The sequence below is a fragment of the Scleropages formosus genome, chromosome 7 (genome assembly GCF_900964775.1).
Source record: "Scleropages formosus chromosome 7, fSclFor1.1, whole genome shotgun sequence".
NCBI classification, from domain to species: Eukaryota; Metazoa; Chordata; class Actinopteri; order Osteoglossiformes; family Osteoglossidae; genus Scleropages; species Scleropages formosus.
Window position 1 is genome coordinate 30,768,733 of NC_041812.1, and position 14,781 is coordinate 30,783,513.

At 44.4% G+C, this 14,781-nt stretch overlaps 1 protein-coding gene across 3 annotated transcripts in view; it reads left to right on the plus strand.

The window, feature by feature from the left end:
• The first annotated feature begins 256 nt into the window (after positions 1-256).
• The window catches only part of LOC108929055 (unconventional myosin-Va-like), a 32,423-nt gene continuing 17,898 nt past the window's right edge, over positions 257-14,781 (plus strand). For all 3 annotated transcript variants that reach the window (XM_029253337.1, XM_018743352.2, XM_018743353.2), the window contains exons 1-14: positions 257-758; positions 7,607-7,717; positions 8,159-8,330; positions 8,615-8,759; positions 9,664-9,820; positions 10,946-11,089; positions 11,450-11,531; positions 11,687-11,794; positions 11,945-12,051; positions 12,288-12,553; positions 12,994-13,075; positions 13,493-13,633; positions 13,775-13,900; positions 14,098-14,181. In XM_029253337.1, the coding sequence (XP_029109170.1) occupies positions 732-758; positions 7,607-7,717; positions 8,159-8,330; positions 8,615-8,759; positions 9,664-9,820; positions 10,946-11,089; positions 11,450-11,531; positions 11,687-11,794; positions 11,945-12,051; positions 12,288-12,553; positions 12,994-13,075; positions 13,493-13,633; positions 13,775-13,900; positions 14,098-14,181 (1,752 nt within the window). In that variant the 5' untranslated portion in view covers positions 257-731. The remainder of the gene's footprint in view (positions 759-7,606; positions 7,718-8,158; positions 8,331-8,614; positions 8,760-9,663; positions 9,821-10,945; positions 11,090-11,449; positions 11,532-11,686; positions 11,795-11,944; positions 12,052-12,287; positions 12,554-12,993; positions 13,076-13,492; positions 13,634-13,774; positions 13,901-14,097; positions 14,182-14,781) is intronic.

Consider the following 14,781-nt stretch of genomic DNA (forward strand, 5'->3'; position numbering starts at 1 on the left):
TCCAAAACTCAAAAAGTCCACCACGTTGTTGCTTCTGCCTCTCCTGTGGTGGAATGAGCTCCCTCTCTCCCTCTGAACTGCTGAATCACTTAAAGAAAGGTGTCAAAACACATCCATTTCAGAGCCGCTCCTTCCAACTCCGTAACTTTACGTCGCCTCATCCGAACGCGCCACCGTCGTGTTTCTTTTAGTTCTGTAGGAAGGGGCTCGTGAGCGTGTGGCTGCACGAGCGCGCCGCACTTCGCGGTCACGTGCCTGCAGTCGCTCTTCGGCTGAGGAGCGAAATGCACTTTTTCTTTACTCCAGTTGCACTTGGCTTTGGGGGAGGAAAGCAAACGTACACTTAACAGTGAAAAACCAACCGCCTCGTATGGGATGTCTTTGAAAAGACCAGCTGAGTCCATCCGAACGGGGTTGTGGTGAAGGTGTGAGGAGGTTTGGCGCGCGCGCCGCCGGGAGGCAGCAGCAGCTCCACTGTGTGTGGAAAGAAGGGATTTTCTCGGTCGGTCGTCCGTCCGTCTGTCCCACCCAGAGCCCACGGAGACACGGACACTGCCACGCATTCGCGGAGGCTGGAAGCTGCCTTGTTGTTGAACCCCTCGAACGAACCGTCGCCTCAAAAAGCGCGCTCTGCGCGAGGAGGAGCGCAGCGCAGCCGGGCAGCGCGCGAGACTAGCCGCTTCATGTTCTGACGAAGAAAATAAGACTCGAAGAAGTCCGAGTTGGCCGTGATGGCAGCGTTCGAGCTCTACACCAAGGTAATGCCCACGTCCACCCTCTTCTTGCTTGCGCCTCACTTCGACGTCGGTGTGCAGTACGGGTAGCTGTGTGAGTGAGTCGTGTTCGGCTCTGCTCGGTTATGTTATGGTATGTAATGTCACGTTCCGAGGATGTTCTCGCTGTTCTTGCCGCCTTCAGAACGAGTGAACGCGACTCCGCTGCTTTGGACTTAGACTTAGTTTGTGCTGCGGTGCCAAACGCATTGACATTGACTTGGAGAGCTGAATTCGGACCCGAATCCGCTGCTCCTGCTCGGCTGAGCGGGGGATGCTGATGAGGACTGGCGGAGATGGTGCCGGTACCGGTGCTGGTGCTCCCTCCCCCCCGGAGAGCGAGCGTGTGGTTCAGATTCCCAGCCCGTTCTGCGCGCCCAACTCAGTTGTTCCGCTTCAACGGCGTGTTTGAACGTCATCTCGCTGTTATTGCAGTTGTCGAAAATTGCTGCCTTCGTTCATTCTATTTTTTTCCACAACTGGAATCGGTTTGGGCTTCGGATCTTGACTTGTACAGGTACACGCATAGAATCAGCGGTTACATTGACTCGGTGGGACCGCGTGTGTGATGCGGGGACTTCACCACGTTTCTGCTCAGACTTCTTGCTTGTTGACAGCTGAGAGCGAGTTCCTGACCCTGCCAGGGTCCAGTGGACCTCAGTTCTGCAAGGCAGCTGAACTTGGGAACGTCTCAATTACTGTGACACTGACAATCTTGTACCCACTGGAGTGGAGTCACGCTCGGTACCAGGGTACACACTGGCTCCATCTCAAAGAGGACCCTAAGGTACAGCAGGAATAATTTACGCTTCTTCATTTAGCAAATTACAATTTTCCCCATTTACACAGCTGGATAATTTTACTGGAGTAATTTAGGTTAAGTACCTTCCTCAAGGGTACTACACCAGTAAGTGGGATTCGAACCTACGTGACATCAGCTCTAACCACCACGCCACCAGCTGGCCCCAAACGATTTTAAAATGAGCCTTATATAACCCTGCGGACTATAAAATTTACTTTCACTGTAGTCCAGTGAACACTGTAAAGGCTTTCAGTGTACGGTGTCTTTTATTTTAATCTGGTCCTTTTGCAAAAAACTTTGTGTCCTGCTTTGCACTGAAGGAGTATAGTTTACCTTCTTTGTTACACTTTGCAGAATAAACTGCACTTTGCTTCCATTTCTTGTGTATATAAATTATTACGTTTGATTGTTATGACAGCTGGAAGCATAGCACTTAGAGCTGCTGCCTTTTGGACCCAAAGGTCCCAGGTTCGAATCCCATCTCCAGCTGTAGTACCCTTGAGCAAGGTACTTGCCCTAAATTTCTCCAGTAAAACTACCCAGCTGTGTAAATGGATAAGTCATTGTAGGTACTTTAACATTTTAAGTTGCTCTAGAAAGCTAAATGAATAAATATAAACTAAGTCCTAAGTATACCCATTTTCTTTTATGAACTCTTCATATATGAACATACGTAACGGTTCAACCATTAGATTTTTTTTTTTTTTAAATTAATTTTGAGTGGTTTTGACAGTCTTCAGAGAAGTTGAATTTTTGTGAGTTGTTTTTTTGTAATCATTGTCGTCATTGTTCATCATTATTTCTTTCTTAGTTCTTGTAGCGTGCCTTCCAAAATTATGCTTTTTGTAGTTCTCTGTGCCGATCTACGAATAAACATGTATCTTGAGCTCCTCTTCATCTGGGCACAAGTGATTGGTGTGTGTTCACCTGTCCAAATCAGCAGCGATGTGGTTGTAAGATCAGGAGCTGTGGACGACCTGTGGAAGTAAGCGTCCCACGTCTCTCATGGAGCACGACCTAACCCTTGCAGACCTATAGAACTGCCCGTTGCGTAATTCACTTGGCGGACACCCTAATGTAGGGCAACCTAATTTGCTTCGCTTTTCTAGTATCCATTTGCATAGCGGGATATTTAAAAAGTAAAAACATTAGAACCTCATCTTCTGGTGATGATGGTGACACTCCCTTTGGTCTTTCCACCCAGCCATTGTGGATGAACTAAAGAAGAAGCTGACGGTTGGCTCATCTGCAGGTTGATAACGTGTGATGCTGCCACAGCAGAGACGTTCTAACAGCCACAGAGACTGTGGCTGAAAATTAGGCTGAAGGGTGGATCATTGTCACCTACCAAAGGATTCCTCCCTGAACCTTGGTGAAAAGATTCCTGTGTTGTTGCAGGTGCCATTCTTTGTGACAGAGATGATTACACGTGTGGACTTATATTTCCAGTGACATGCGGCCACAAAGGGGTTGTCAGGAAAGCTCTGCTGTTCGCAGCAATGTGTCGTCTGGGCTGTAGGTAACACTGCGCAAAAAAGTTTTGAAGCCCTCCTTTCTGCAGCCTGTGTTTTTGTGGAGTTTGGAATGATGCTGTCATCTATGAGCTCAGGCTGAGCTTTTTTTTTTTTTTAATGTACTATGTGGATCTTAATGACATTGCCAGCATGTCACTGACTCACTTATGATGTGTAGCTGCCAGGAAGCTACACTCTAGCCTCACACCCCGATGAGCCCTGCTGTGTGTGACAGTGTACACCACGGCCCTCGTTGCAGAAATTGGTTCTTCTGCAGAGACTCTGCCAGTTTGAATGGAGAGAATAAATAAATGGCCGATATTGCTGATTGTTACAAGGGAACGTGCCTTGGCATCTCTGTGGTATGTCAAAAGGAGAACACGGGTTCAACATATCAACTGCTTTAAGATCCAGCACCTCAAAGTGTTTTGGTGTGTTTTTCATAATTACAGTGGATGATTCCTTGTATGGCTCAACATCCTTAGCATGTCCTTCAAGCAGGTGCCTGATCACTCTTGCCCACCCTGAGAGCTTAGGTTTGTGTGGCGATGATGTATAACTCGTGTATCCTTTGTCCCTGGTGGATTTATTGTTCACAGTTTATGGGATATGTGAAGTAGCAGAGACAAACTGCCAGGAGGAATGAATGGAGGGTTTCAGATGGAGATTGGCGCATATATAAGAAAACAAAGAGCAGAGCGAGCGTAAAAGGTGAATTTATACATAAGACACTGCGGGTTCAGTGGGAAGGAACTTGCTCTTTAGCCCAAGCCTCACTAAATATCAACTTGGTTGATTTGCTTGGTGTGCATTTTATACTCTTCAAACTAAAAATATCCAGCAACAGTGGTGTCATCCTTAATAAAGTACATTTTCTCTTGAAAGATTACGTATGCCTTCTTTTGACTAAATAAAAGAACCATCATAGATGCATCAAACCCACACTACGCTCAGACCTTCCTCTTCTATTACACGTGCACAACACCCAAACCCAGCCTGAGTACAGACTGTGAATGATCCATTATCACAGTGTAAGTTGAAATATCTAAATCCAGAGTGTGACTCATACTTAAGGACAACTCCCGTCTTATTCTCCAAAGCACTGAGATGTACTTGCAGTGTTTCCGATAAATCATCTAAGGTCATCCTACTTTAATCAAAGGTTTCCGATGGGTCTGGCCTCTTACTGAAGTCAGGCAAAGCCTTATTCAGAGCCACAGGCATCTGCCCAGAATTTTGAAGAGTTTTGCCCAAGCTGTTGTGTACAGTGTAGCATAAGTAAAGCCCTGATGTTCATCCTCGGGAAACCACACGTTATGAGTGAGGTGAAAGTGATGACAGGATGGAGAGCTATTGGATTGACTGCATACTGTGTCTCAGGCCCCTTTTCTGGACTCCTTAGCATTTCTCTCCATCCATGGTGCATGGACAATCTCCTGCTGTTGGCGAGTCCTCTTCTGTCCTCAATACCAAAGAAGCCCCAGAGTACGGCCCTTCTGCTGGTATCGGAGTACTGTTTTCCCCAACCCTCGATGCTATCTTTTATTCTCTCATACTGTTTCATGCTACTGCTGTGAGGCACTGGGTTCTCACTTCTGGTTCCTGTCTCATTATTTAGTATCTTGGCAACTGACACAAGAAAGCAAAAACTGAAACTGAAAACCTCATCTTTACACATGTATACAACAAGCCACCAGTGATCACCTGCTGTCAGATGCCTCTTTGACAGTATGTGTGTCTTCCCTGCACTGCAATTTGAAAAAGGGCCGACCAAGAGGGTCATTAAAGCTCTGTTTTATTCGTGCACATTCACATCAGCTGCCTATTGTGACTTGTTCTAACTGCCCCGTAACTCCGATGACACTGCCATGGAAACAAGCGCCACCCTTAACTGGTTATGTTCTTCGGCCAAATTACTTCTCAACAGTTTCCGATTTTCCGGCAGACCCTTTGACTTCCAGAGCCAATACTAATGTGATCAGTGTAAGTGGTTTCATCCTAATGAAATAAGGCTGAACCCTTAAAGACGGAAGGGGCTGAGAGACGAGGGATAATGGGTCTGTGAAGTGCATATGCAAGGAGACACTTATTTACTGCCTGCTGTCCAACCAGAATAACTACAGCATCAGTGAACCCTCAGGATGGCAAGGGCTTCATGCAGAACTGCTAATGCAAACATCACACAGTTATGCACTGCGGTTGTACAGTGCTGTTGAGAATTTTCTGCTGTTAACAGGCTCATTGGACCAACCCCATGGTTTCTTTATGTGTTATGGTTCAGACCTCATCTTATTATGGCCTAGAGAGAAGCAGTGTAACTTCTCTGCTCACTGACAGTCAACATGTTTTAGTTTTTCTGTGTGGAAGTGGGCTGGGATAAGAACCACTTGGACAAGGCACCAGGCTTGCTAGTGTTCACCCTGGATGAGATGGCAGTCCATTGCAGGGTAGCACACATTCACCCACAATGGCCAGTTTAGATTCCCTAGGAAACTAGACCACCTGCCTGAAACCCACTGGAATACGGGGAGAACATCCAAACTCCATGCAGACTGAGTTGGATTTGAACCTGTGCCCAAACAGCCTACCTGCTGTGAGACGGCAGCACTACCCACTGCACTGCTGTGCTGTAGTATTTGATGACTGTTGTTAACTGATGGTTGTTCTGTCAGGAATGTGTCTGGAATAGTGCTGGGCACATATGTCTGTGAGGTTGTACTGCCGGTTTTGTCTTTGTCAAGACTGAACAGGGGACACTTGGATGTAAACTGATCACGTAACAGGAAAAATGGTGTTATACTGAAATATAAACCCGCTGAATGAAAGAATCTCTATACTGTATTTTCCTAATTATTATTTTTTTTTTTTTTTTTTTTTGTATTGGACACTCTTATATGAGGGATGAGTGTATAGCTAAACATTGTTGGAATTCATATTCTTTCAAATCAAGGTTCTTTGCAGTTTCAAGGAACAGGCCTAATGAAGGTTGAAAGGCTGGTTTGTTAGTTCTCCAGATGTTATCCATTGCAGATGTTTACCCTGAAACATTTCCCTCTTGTCTTGTTATACTCCCCTAAACTGGCTCTACTCTCTTCCTAAGATCTCTTCCATCCTGTCCAAAATTAGTGGCATTTTCCAGTAGCCAAGGTGCTGTCAGCCAGAAGGTTCTATAACAGACCATTCCACAGGTATATAAGCTTTTAAGTAAAAGCATTAAGGTAAATTATAAGCATTGAGGTAAAAAGATGAATAACATATGGAATGATCAAAGAACAATTACAAGTAAACCATAAAATCAAAAGTTTATCATGAACAAAAAAAAAAAAAAACTCAGTGCCTGGGGGGTGCAAGAACATGAGTTCGATCCCCGCTCAGTCTGTGTGGAGCTTGCACGTTCTCCCCGTGTCTGCATGGGTTTCTTCCAGGTTCTCCAGTTTCCTCCCATAGTCCAAAGACATGCTGTTCAGCTTCCCCCGTAGTGTGTGAATGACACCGAGAGAGTGTGTTTCACTGATGCGTGGATGGGTGACCCATTGTGGGTAGTGTATCTAGCAGTGTAAGTCACCTTGGTGAATAAGGTGTGTGAGCTGATAACACTACATAGTATCCGTTGTAAGTCGCTTTGGAGAAAAGCGTCTAAGTGAATAAATATAAATTGCTAAGATGATGAAAAATGTGAGTACACTTGAACATCGTACACTAGTGGAAATGACACAATTGTGTAACCCTAGGTTGATATGCTGCTCATCTTGCTCAGCTTTGGGCAGGAAGCACAAGGCTAGCCCGAGGCAGCATGTCAACCCGGAGTCAACTAGATCCAGGATTTCACAAGCTTGTGATCACATAACCCCAATCCCCCCCCCAAGTTGTTTTCCAAATCCAGTCCCACCCACATCTCTGAGACTCAGGAGGTTTTGCTCTTTTCTGCTAGATGGGTGCACCATTTTTTCACTGAGGAAAAGTCTGAATATCCAGGCTATATTTCCCTGTGTAATCTCCACCTGTCCACTATGGCTGTGCATGTGTGGGATCCTGCTGTTGTACCAAAGCTTTGTTTATAGTGTGAACTTGTCACCCTGAGTCCACTTCCAGTTTGGTGTTGGTTTAAATCCCATTAAAAACAAAACAACCTTCCCCTGTAGGCAGGCAATATAGGGATGATGTTGAATATGAATAAAACACCTGTGTTTATGGCTGACTGGTATCAAGAGAGTTTGTATGTCCCTGTCTTCTCTCTGCAGATTGGACAATGCAGGGACACACAGGATCTTTCACAGCATCTTCCTCCTTCCTCTGTCTACAAGTTTTGAAAAGCTGTTTTATTATACACTCTGCCTGGCACCCCATGACCTGACCCCTCTATAGCACATCTGGGTTTAAATCTCTAGGGTTAACCTCTGGCCTTTATCCCTGCAGTGTCTCTATACCTAAAGCCTGCATGGATGACTATTGGGGTTACTGTATGTCAAGGTACAGAATGTGTGTGGCTCACTTTTTAACTTGCATTTTTACTACAGCATGCTCGGGTGTGGATCCCTGATGCAGATGATGTGTGGAGGTCAGCAGAGCTGACCAAAGACTATAAGCCAGGGGACACGGCCCTGTACCTGCAACTGGAGGATGGCACGGTGAGGGAGAGAACAGGCGCGAGAACAGAAAAAAAAGATAGTTCCACACATTAGGCACAAGTGTATCGCAATCACCTGATATGTGTCCATCTCATCACGTAGGCAGAGCATGCGGAGACCTACACACAAACACACTTTCGCCCACACTTTCCTGCCTACGTGGAGTTTTCAGAAACCTACACGCAGACACTTCCCGTACACATACACTTCAGCCTAATTGACATACTTTCACTTACTGCATAGGCAAACTCTAGCAGCTACGTGTACACTTTTGTGTTCAGTGACACAGACACCTATAAATTACATTGATATATTTGCTTGCTTGTGGTTTCTAAAGAGGGACAACGCTGCTGCAGATGGCAGCCAGTTTGAGGCTGTAGGGAGTTCTGCTTACCTTGTGTTGAGAGCGGCAATATATAACACAAGACCTTGGCCTTTCAGACATTTGAGTACAAGCTAGACCCCGCAACCATGAACCTGCCCCACCTTCGGAACCCAGACATCCTGGTGGGGGAGAATGACCTGACTGCTCTCAGTTACCTCCATGAACCTGCTGTTCTTCACAACCTCAAAGTGCGCTTTATTGACTCCAAGCTGATCTACACCTACTGTGGTACGCTGTTTCCTTAGCAGTGTATTCAGTCTCGGAGTCCAAAGCCTTTGGGTTCTAATCTGAGATGACCTCACTGGGTTGTTGCCATTGTTTCAGTATTTATTTAAGAAAAAAAAAAAAAAGCATCATTTAGGGGTGGGCCCAAGGGTGTCTGAACATGTTTGGTGTTGATGTGACTATTTCTGATTTTCTGAGCTGGGTACATCATAAAAGCTAATGTTTGGGGCGTTGGTACTGCAGCATAATGCAGTAAAATTTCACTGAGCTTTGTTGAACCTGTTCAGGTATTGTTCTGGTTGCCATCAATCCGTATGAGAACCTGCCCATCTATGGAACTGACATCATCAATGCGTACAGTGGGCAGAACATGGGAGACATGGATCCCCACATATTTGCTGTGGCAGAGGAGGCGTACAAGCAGATGGCCAGGTGAGTTAAACATTCAAGCTGTGTAATTTGTGCATTTTCATAAATAATGGTATCTTTTCCTCGTGTGATCTGTGATGAGCTGCTGGCTAAAGCATGAGTTTCTTTCAAGACCTCCTTGTAAGATTTGTAGGCTGTCTGTACCAGCGCATTGAGGCTGGCCCAGAAATAGCCGTGGCTGTCAATTTTACACTTTCTCCCGAGAGAAGCCAGCGCCGGGTCCTCAAGGGCAGAGAGATCTGCAAGTTTTAGTAGAAGGACCTCCTCTAACTGTTATCCTCGCGCCAGCAATCCTGTATGGTAGGACGCTCTGTGGAATAACATAGAAAGAGCTGTGTCCAGAAGGTGGCAGGTTTAAATTCCTGCTCTTGAGGTTCTGCTGAACCTTTGGGTACAATGCTTAACCTGGAATGCTTCCATAAAAAATGAAGTGTTAGACTGTGAGCTCTAATTGTTCCTGGAAGAGGGAATCTGCCAAAGGGACATTAAAATGGTTTTTACTTAGAGCTGACAAGAGCAAGTGTGGTCTCAAAAAAATAATGCCCTGAGCTATGATGGAAAAGACAGAAGAGCAGACTAGAGCTAGAGGATGGTCTAGGGCATTTTCAGAAAAAAAAAAAAAAAAAAAATCAAGCAAAGTATTGTATTGCTTCTTATTTTGTTGCTTGCCTGATGATTTTGTGAAAAGAGCCTTAATTTTTCCAAGTTTATATAGACAAATATTTGAGTGGCTATGATTAGGGACTTTGGTTTAGGACATAACGGAAAAGGGAACTAAAAACCTCCTGATGAAACATCTCATTCCATAATCAAAGCTGTGCCCCATGTATTTGTTCACATCAGTTTGGTTTGTTTGTTTGTTTTTTTTTTTTTTTTTGGTAAGAGGTGTCTGATCTCTGACCCCCAGAGATGAGAGGAACCAGTCCATCATTGTGAGTGGGGAGTCTGGTGCGGGGAAGACGGTCTCTGCCAAGTATGCTATGCGCTATTTCGCCACAGTCAGTGGGTCAGCCAGCGAGGCCAACGTGGAGGAGAAAGTACTGGCATCGAACCCCATTGTGGAGGTATGTGACAGCAGGTGTGAAACTTAGTTTTTCTCAGTGATGCAGCTGATCAGACATAATTTAAGGACCATGTGGTGAGGTTTTATCGCAATAATGCACTTGGCTCACATCCCAGAAGTCTAGCTTGGGTGTAACAGGGGTTCCAAAACAGTTCCTTTAGTGTTGTACTCTGCTATAACAATGTGGAAGTAGAGTGTACAAATCTTTTTGCTAAGTGTGTGCTGATGGCTTTTTCATTCTTTGTAATATTGATAAAACATTTCACATCCATATTAGCAGTTTGGTTTTATGTTGCTTAGCTGTTGCATATCTTTAGTTGGTCATTTAAGAAATGGCAGATATTAAATATGGTCTGTTCTCTTGCATCTGAAATGTGTGGGCAGGGTATGTTCTGTGTGACAGTAAGAGCATGCTCGGATTGCCTGTGGAGCAGGGCTTTATGGGAAAGGAGGAACAGGACAGGGGAAGGGAGCTCCCTGGGGGCTAGCAGAGTGCTTCTACTGCTCTCATTTACTGGCCAGTCAATTCAAGAGCGGTAGCAGTTCCATCATCCAACACACCACACATCCCTTCCTGAGCCTCTCATCTCTTATGTTGCAGTGAGAAAAAGTGGTGGAAATAATCAGAAAAGTCACTGGTTGTTTTTGGGGTGGGGGGTATTTAAGGCACCATTGTCATGTAACTGCACACAAGCAGCTGTAGCTGGGTTGTATGACAAAATCAGTGTTATCAGTATGAATTGTGCATGGGTTTCTAGGTATTAGAATGCAGTTATTGCAGTGGATCCAGACCCCCTTACATCACTCATCACGCTTCAGTCCACTCCTCCGTGCTCTTCCAATTAAATATGTCCCCCGTTCATTCACTCATTTTCCATTTATTTCAATTGCTAACTTTTTTCGAATACTTCACGCATGTGTGTGTGTGCGCGTGTGTCTGTGTGTATATATAGTGTGTGTGTATGTTGTACATTGTATGCTGCTGCAGCTAAAGTGAATTTCCCTCCAGGATTAAAAGTTTTAATTTATAAGTTTTCATTTAATTTATTTATCCATGTCCTTGTATATCTATTGAAGTGTTGAACTGCAGATGATCATGTATCTGGTCACTCTGCTTTCAATCTAGGCCATTGGAAATGCAAAGACCACAAGGAATGACAACAGCAGTCGGTTTGGGAAGTATATTGAGATTGGTTTTGACAAAAGGTACCGCATCATTGGGGCAAACATGAGGACCTACCTGCTGGAGAAATCTCGGGTGGTGTTTCAGGTGAGTGCAGTACATGTTATGACGTCAAATATGTAAGGCGGCAACCTTTAAGGTGCGTATATTTGACATCTTCGACCTTACTTTCAGATAGTCTTTGTGCAGTGGCCTTTAGCCGCACTTTTGTCTATTTTTGATTGTCAACATATTTGACCTGAAGTACATATTTTTTCAGCATCATGGTTGAAACCCCATGGTTAAAACAATGTAGCACTTATCAAGCACACATTGAGATTCTCTGCCTTCATGGTCACAGTGTTGATGGAAGATTTTGATGTGAGCAGAACTATGAACGCAGAGGATGAGCTGAACACTTTCCTAGCCTTTCATTCCTATGTCTCAAGCTTCATTCTACTCCCTCAGGCAGATGATGAGAGAAACTACCATATCTTCTACCAGCTGTGCGCCTCTGCACACCTTCCCGAGTTTAAAGCCCTTAAGTTAGGTATGTTCAGGTCCACCTTGGGAATGAGGGAGGGACCATAGACCATGTAAGCTTTTACAGTTTGACATTATGGTGATGAAATAAATTCAGTTGAATGTTTGCTTGGTTTCTCTACTTCACAAGTCATGTTGAGCATGATCACTGCTGATCTGTAGGCAGTGCAGGTGACTTCTATTACACCAGTCAAGGGAGGAGCCCAGTCATTGATGGGGTGGATGATGATAAAGAGATGTGCACAACTAGAAATGCCTTCACACTTTTGGGTAAGGAACTGCCCAATGCAAATCCAGGAGAATGCTGTCATTGAACCTTTACTCTGCAAGTTGTAAACTTCTTCAGAGTGAGAGTATCTTGATAAAGAAATACATGCTCAAGTGACCTCATACTTCAGCTGCTTTTCCTCTAAATTCCAGGTATTAACAAATCCTATCAGATGGGAGTGTTCAGAGTTCTTGCTTCCATCCTGCATCTTGGCAATGTGGAAGTGAAAGATCATGATGCGGACAGCAGTACCATCCTGGTGGGTCGGGCATGTTGCGCTCTGGATTACTGAATGGGTCATGTGGCCAGGAGAACAGTCTGTGTCCTAGGCTCAGTTGTCACATATGGCATTGCTGGGTTGCCAGGGATTCACACTGCTAGATATTTGAGGCTGAGGTTTTTGCTCATTTTATGTGATTCTGTGTACTGCGTGGCATATGTGCCCCATGCTTTTAATATAGGAGTTACATGCCTGCTTTGACATTTTCCTTCTAGCCCAGTAACAGCCACCTGAACATCTTCTGCAAGCTCATGGGGGTTGCATACCAGGACATGTCCCAGTGGCTATGCCACAGGAAGCTGAAGACAGCCACGGAGACCTACATCAAGCCCCTGTCGAAGCTGCAGGCTGTTAATGCCCGAGATGCCCTCGCCAAGCACATTTATGCAAAGCTCTTCAGCTGGATCGTGGAGCATGTCAACCAGGCCCTTCAGTCCTCCATCAAGCAGCACTCCTTTATTGGTGTGCTGGATATCTATGGGTCTGCTCTTTGTTCCACTTATTAATTCCACATTGATGTGGCACCTCCTTGAATTAAGTTCATAGTCATGTGCCTGGTACATTCAAGAGGTTGCCCCATCTACAGACATGCTTCAAGTAGAGGCAGTTTGTTTTTGGATCATGCCCCATTTTCTCTGTGCTATATTTAAGGAAGATTATACTAATTTTATTGGTTTATGCCACATTTTCTTCATTTAGCTTAGAGAGGCAGCCTCAACCATAAGCATCTTGGATTTACCCAAAGTGCTTCAAAGTTTCTCAGCAGCAGCATCTTTCATTTTATTGGCTGAGCCTTTCATTCTTTCTGTTCATTGAGAATGGCTGGTGATTACAAAAAATGCTTGACTTTTGAAAGATGCCATGTAAAAGATCTTTTAATACTTGCATTAAAAAGGTTGTATTACACATTTTTCCCTGCAGGTTTGAAACCTTTGAGATGAACAGCTTTGAGCAGTTTTGTATAAACTATGCAAATGAGAAGCTGCAGCAACAGTTTAATATGGTGAGGGCCACATTTTTAGGATTTTATCCAGATTCTGTATTTTTATAACCATCTAATCATATGGGAAAGGGGGGTTTATGTTTCTGGGCTGCAAATGGCATTAATGAAATACATTTTGGATTATTACCCTGTAGGGTCAAATTTGGGATGAAGTAGGCAGTCTGGTCCATGTCATTATGATTACTGCCAACCATTTATAACTATGTTTCTCAGTGGTCCCATGTTGTGTCTGTTAAGCTCTTATTAAATTTTGATTATGTTGCTCTTTCTGGTCTATGGAGCATTTTGGTGGCTTACGGATGGGCCCCGTCTTGCTTTTCGGAAAGTCAGTGTTTTGGGTCTACTGAGGACTTGTGTTCAGGGGCTTCTGTGAAAACTGGTTTAGAGTTGCAGATTGACATGCAGAACTTTTCGCAGCATGTCTTCAAACTAGAGCAGGAAGAGTACATGAAGGAGCAGATTCCCTGGACACTCATTGACTTTTATGACAACCAGCCCTGCATCAATCTGATCGAGGCCAAGATGGGCATCCTGGATCTCCTGGACGAAGAGTGCAAGGTGGGGATTTGGCAGGGTGAAAAGATTGTGCCAAAAGGACGAAGTCAGGCAAAAAAAAATACGTGTGTTGACAGCAACCCCTTCCTAGACTGCTGTGTACTGTTGCAGCAGATTCCTCAGCAGATTCCTCACCTTCTGCAGATGCCTAAGGGGACTGACGACACATGGGCGCAGAAGCTATATAACACACACCTGAAGACATGTCCCTTGTTTGAGAAACCCCGGCTGTCCAACAAGGCTTTCATCGTCCAGCACTTTGCAGACAAGGTACATACATCCGTTTTTACCCTAATGTCCTGGATTTGAATCCACCACACCTGGCACCTTCTTTCACTGTCTGTCATTTTCTGGCATCTTGTTGTGCTTCTCCCTATGGGTGAACACGATGTTTCTGGTTGCTCAGTTCTTCGCCTAGGAAATTTACATGGACTTAATTTTGTTCTCTTTTGCTTCTTTCTTTCCAGGTTGAGTATCAGTGTGAGGGGTTTTTGGAGAAAAACAAAGACACAGTGAATGAGGAGCAGATTCATGTTCTAAAAGGGAGCAAGGTTGGTATTCTCTGCCAGAGTTTTCCTTATGTGCTCTGCTTGTACGACGCATGAGCTGATGCTCACAGGTCCGAATGAGACCAGTTGCTTCCTGGATGGTATTGTCTGGCCATTTGTGTCACAGGGCACAATTGATTTAATTTAAATTCCACTAAAGATTTGTAATACTCAGCCAGGAAAGTGCAGAAATAATGAATTTTTGCCTTTATGAGGCCTGGTGTTTTCTGAAGTTATAACATCATAAGCTCCATTTCTTTCAGGGTCAGTAACTTGGAACATTTTGAAATATTTTAAAAGCCACCATTAGATATTTGAAATATTGAGAGATGCTGTTCCTTTAATTTATTCTCAAAGTGAATTGAGGACTTTGAGAATTCTAGATGTTTCACAGAAATGAAAGCAGTCCTCATGAACAGACATGCAAAGTCTCCATGCTATAAATGATGCTCGGCATTGATAAATGTCAGTAAATTCTGCGAAAAGGTATATACTGTAGATCGTACTGCAGCACAGCAGGTCGCTGACATGTAGTTCTGTACTATACATGTCTCTTGTCCTGGATTCTCTGCCCTGCAGCTGTAATGGCTGCAGTGTTGAGGT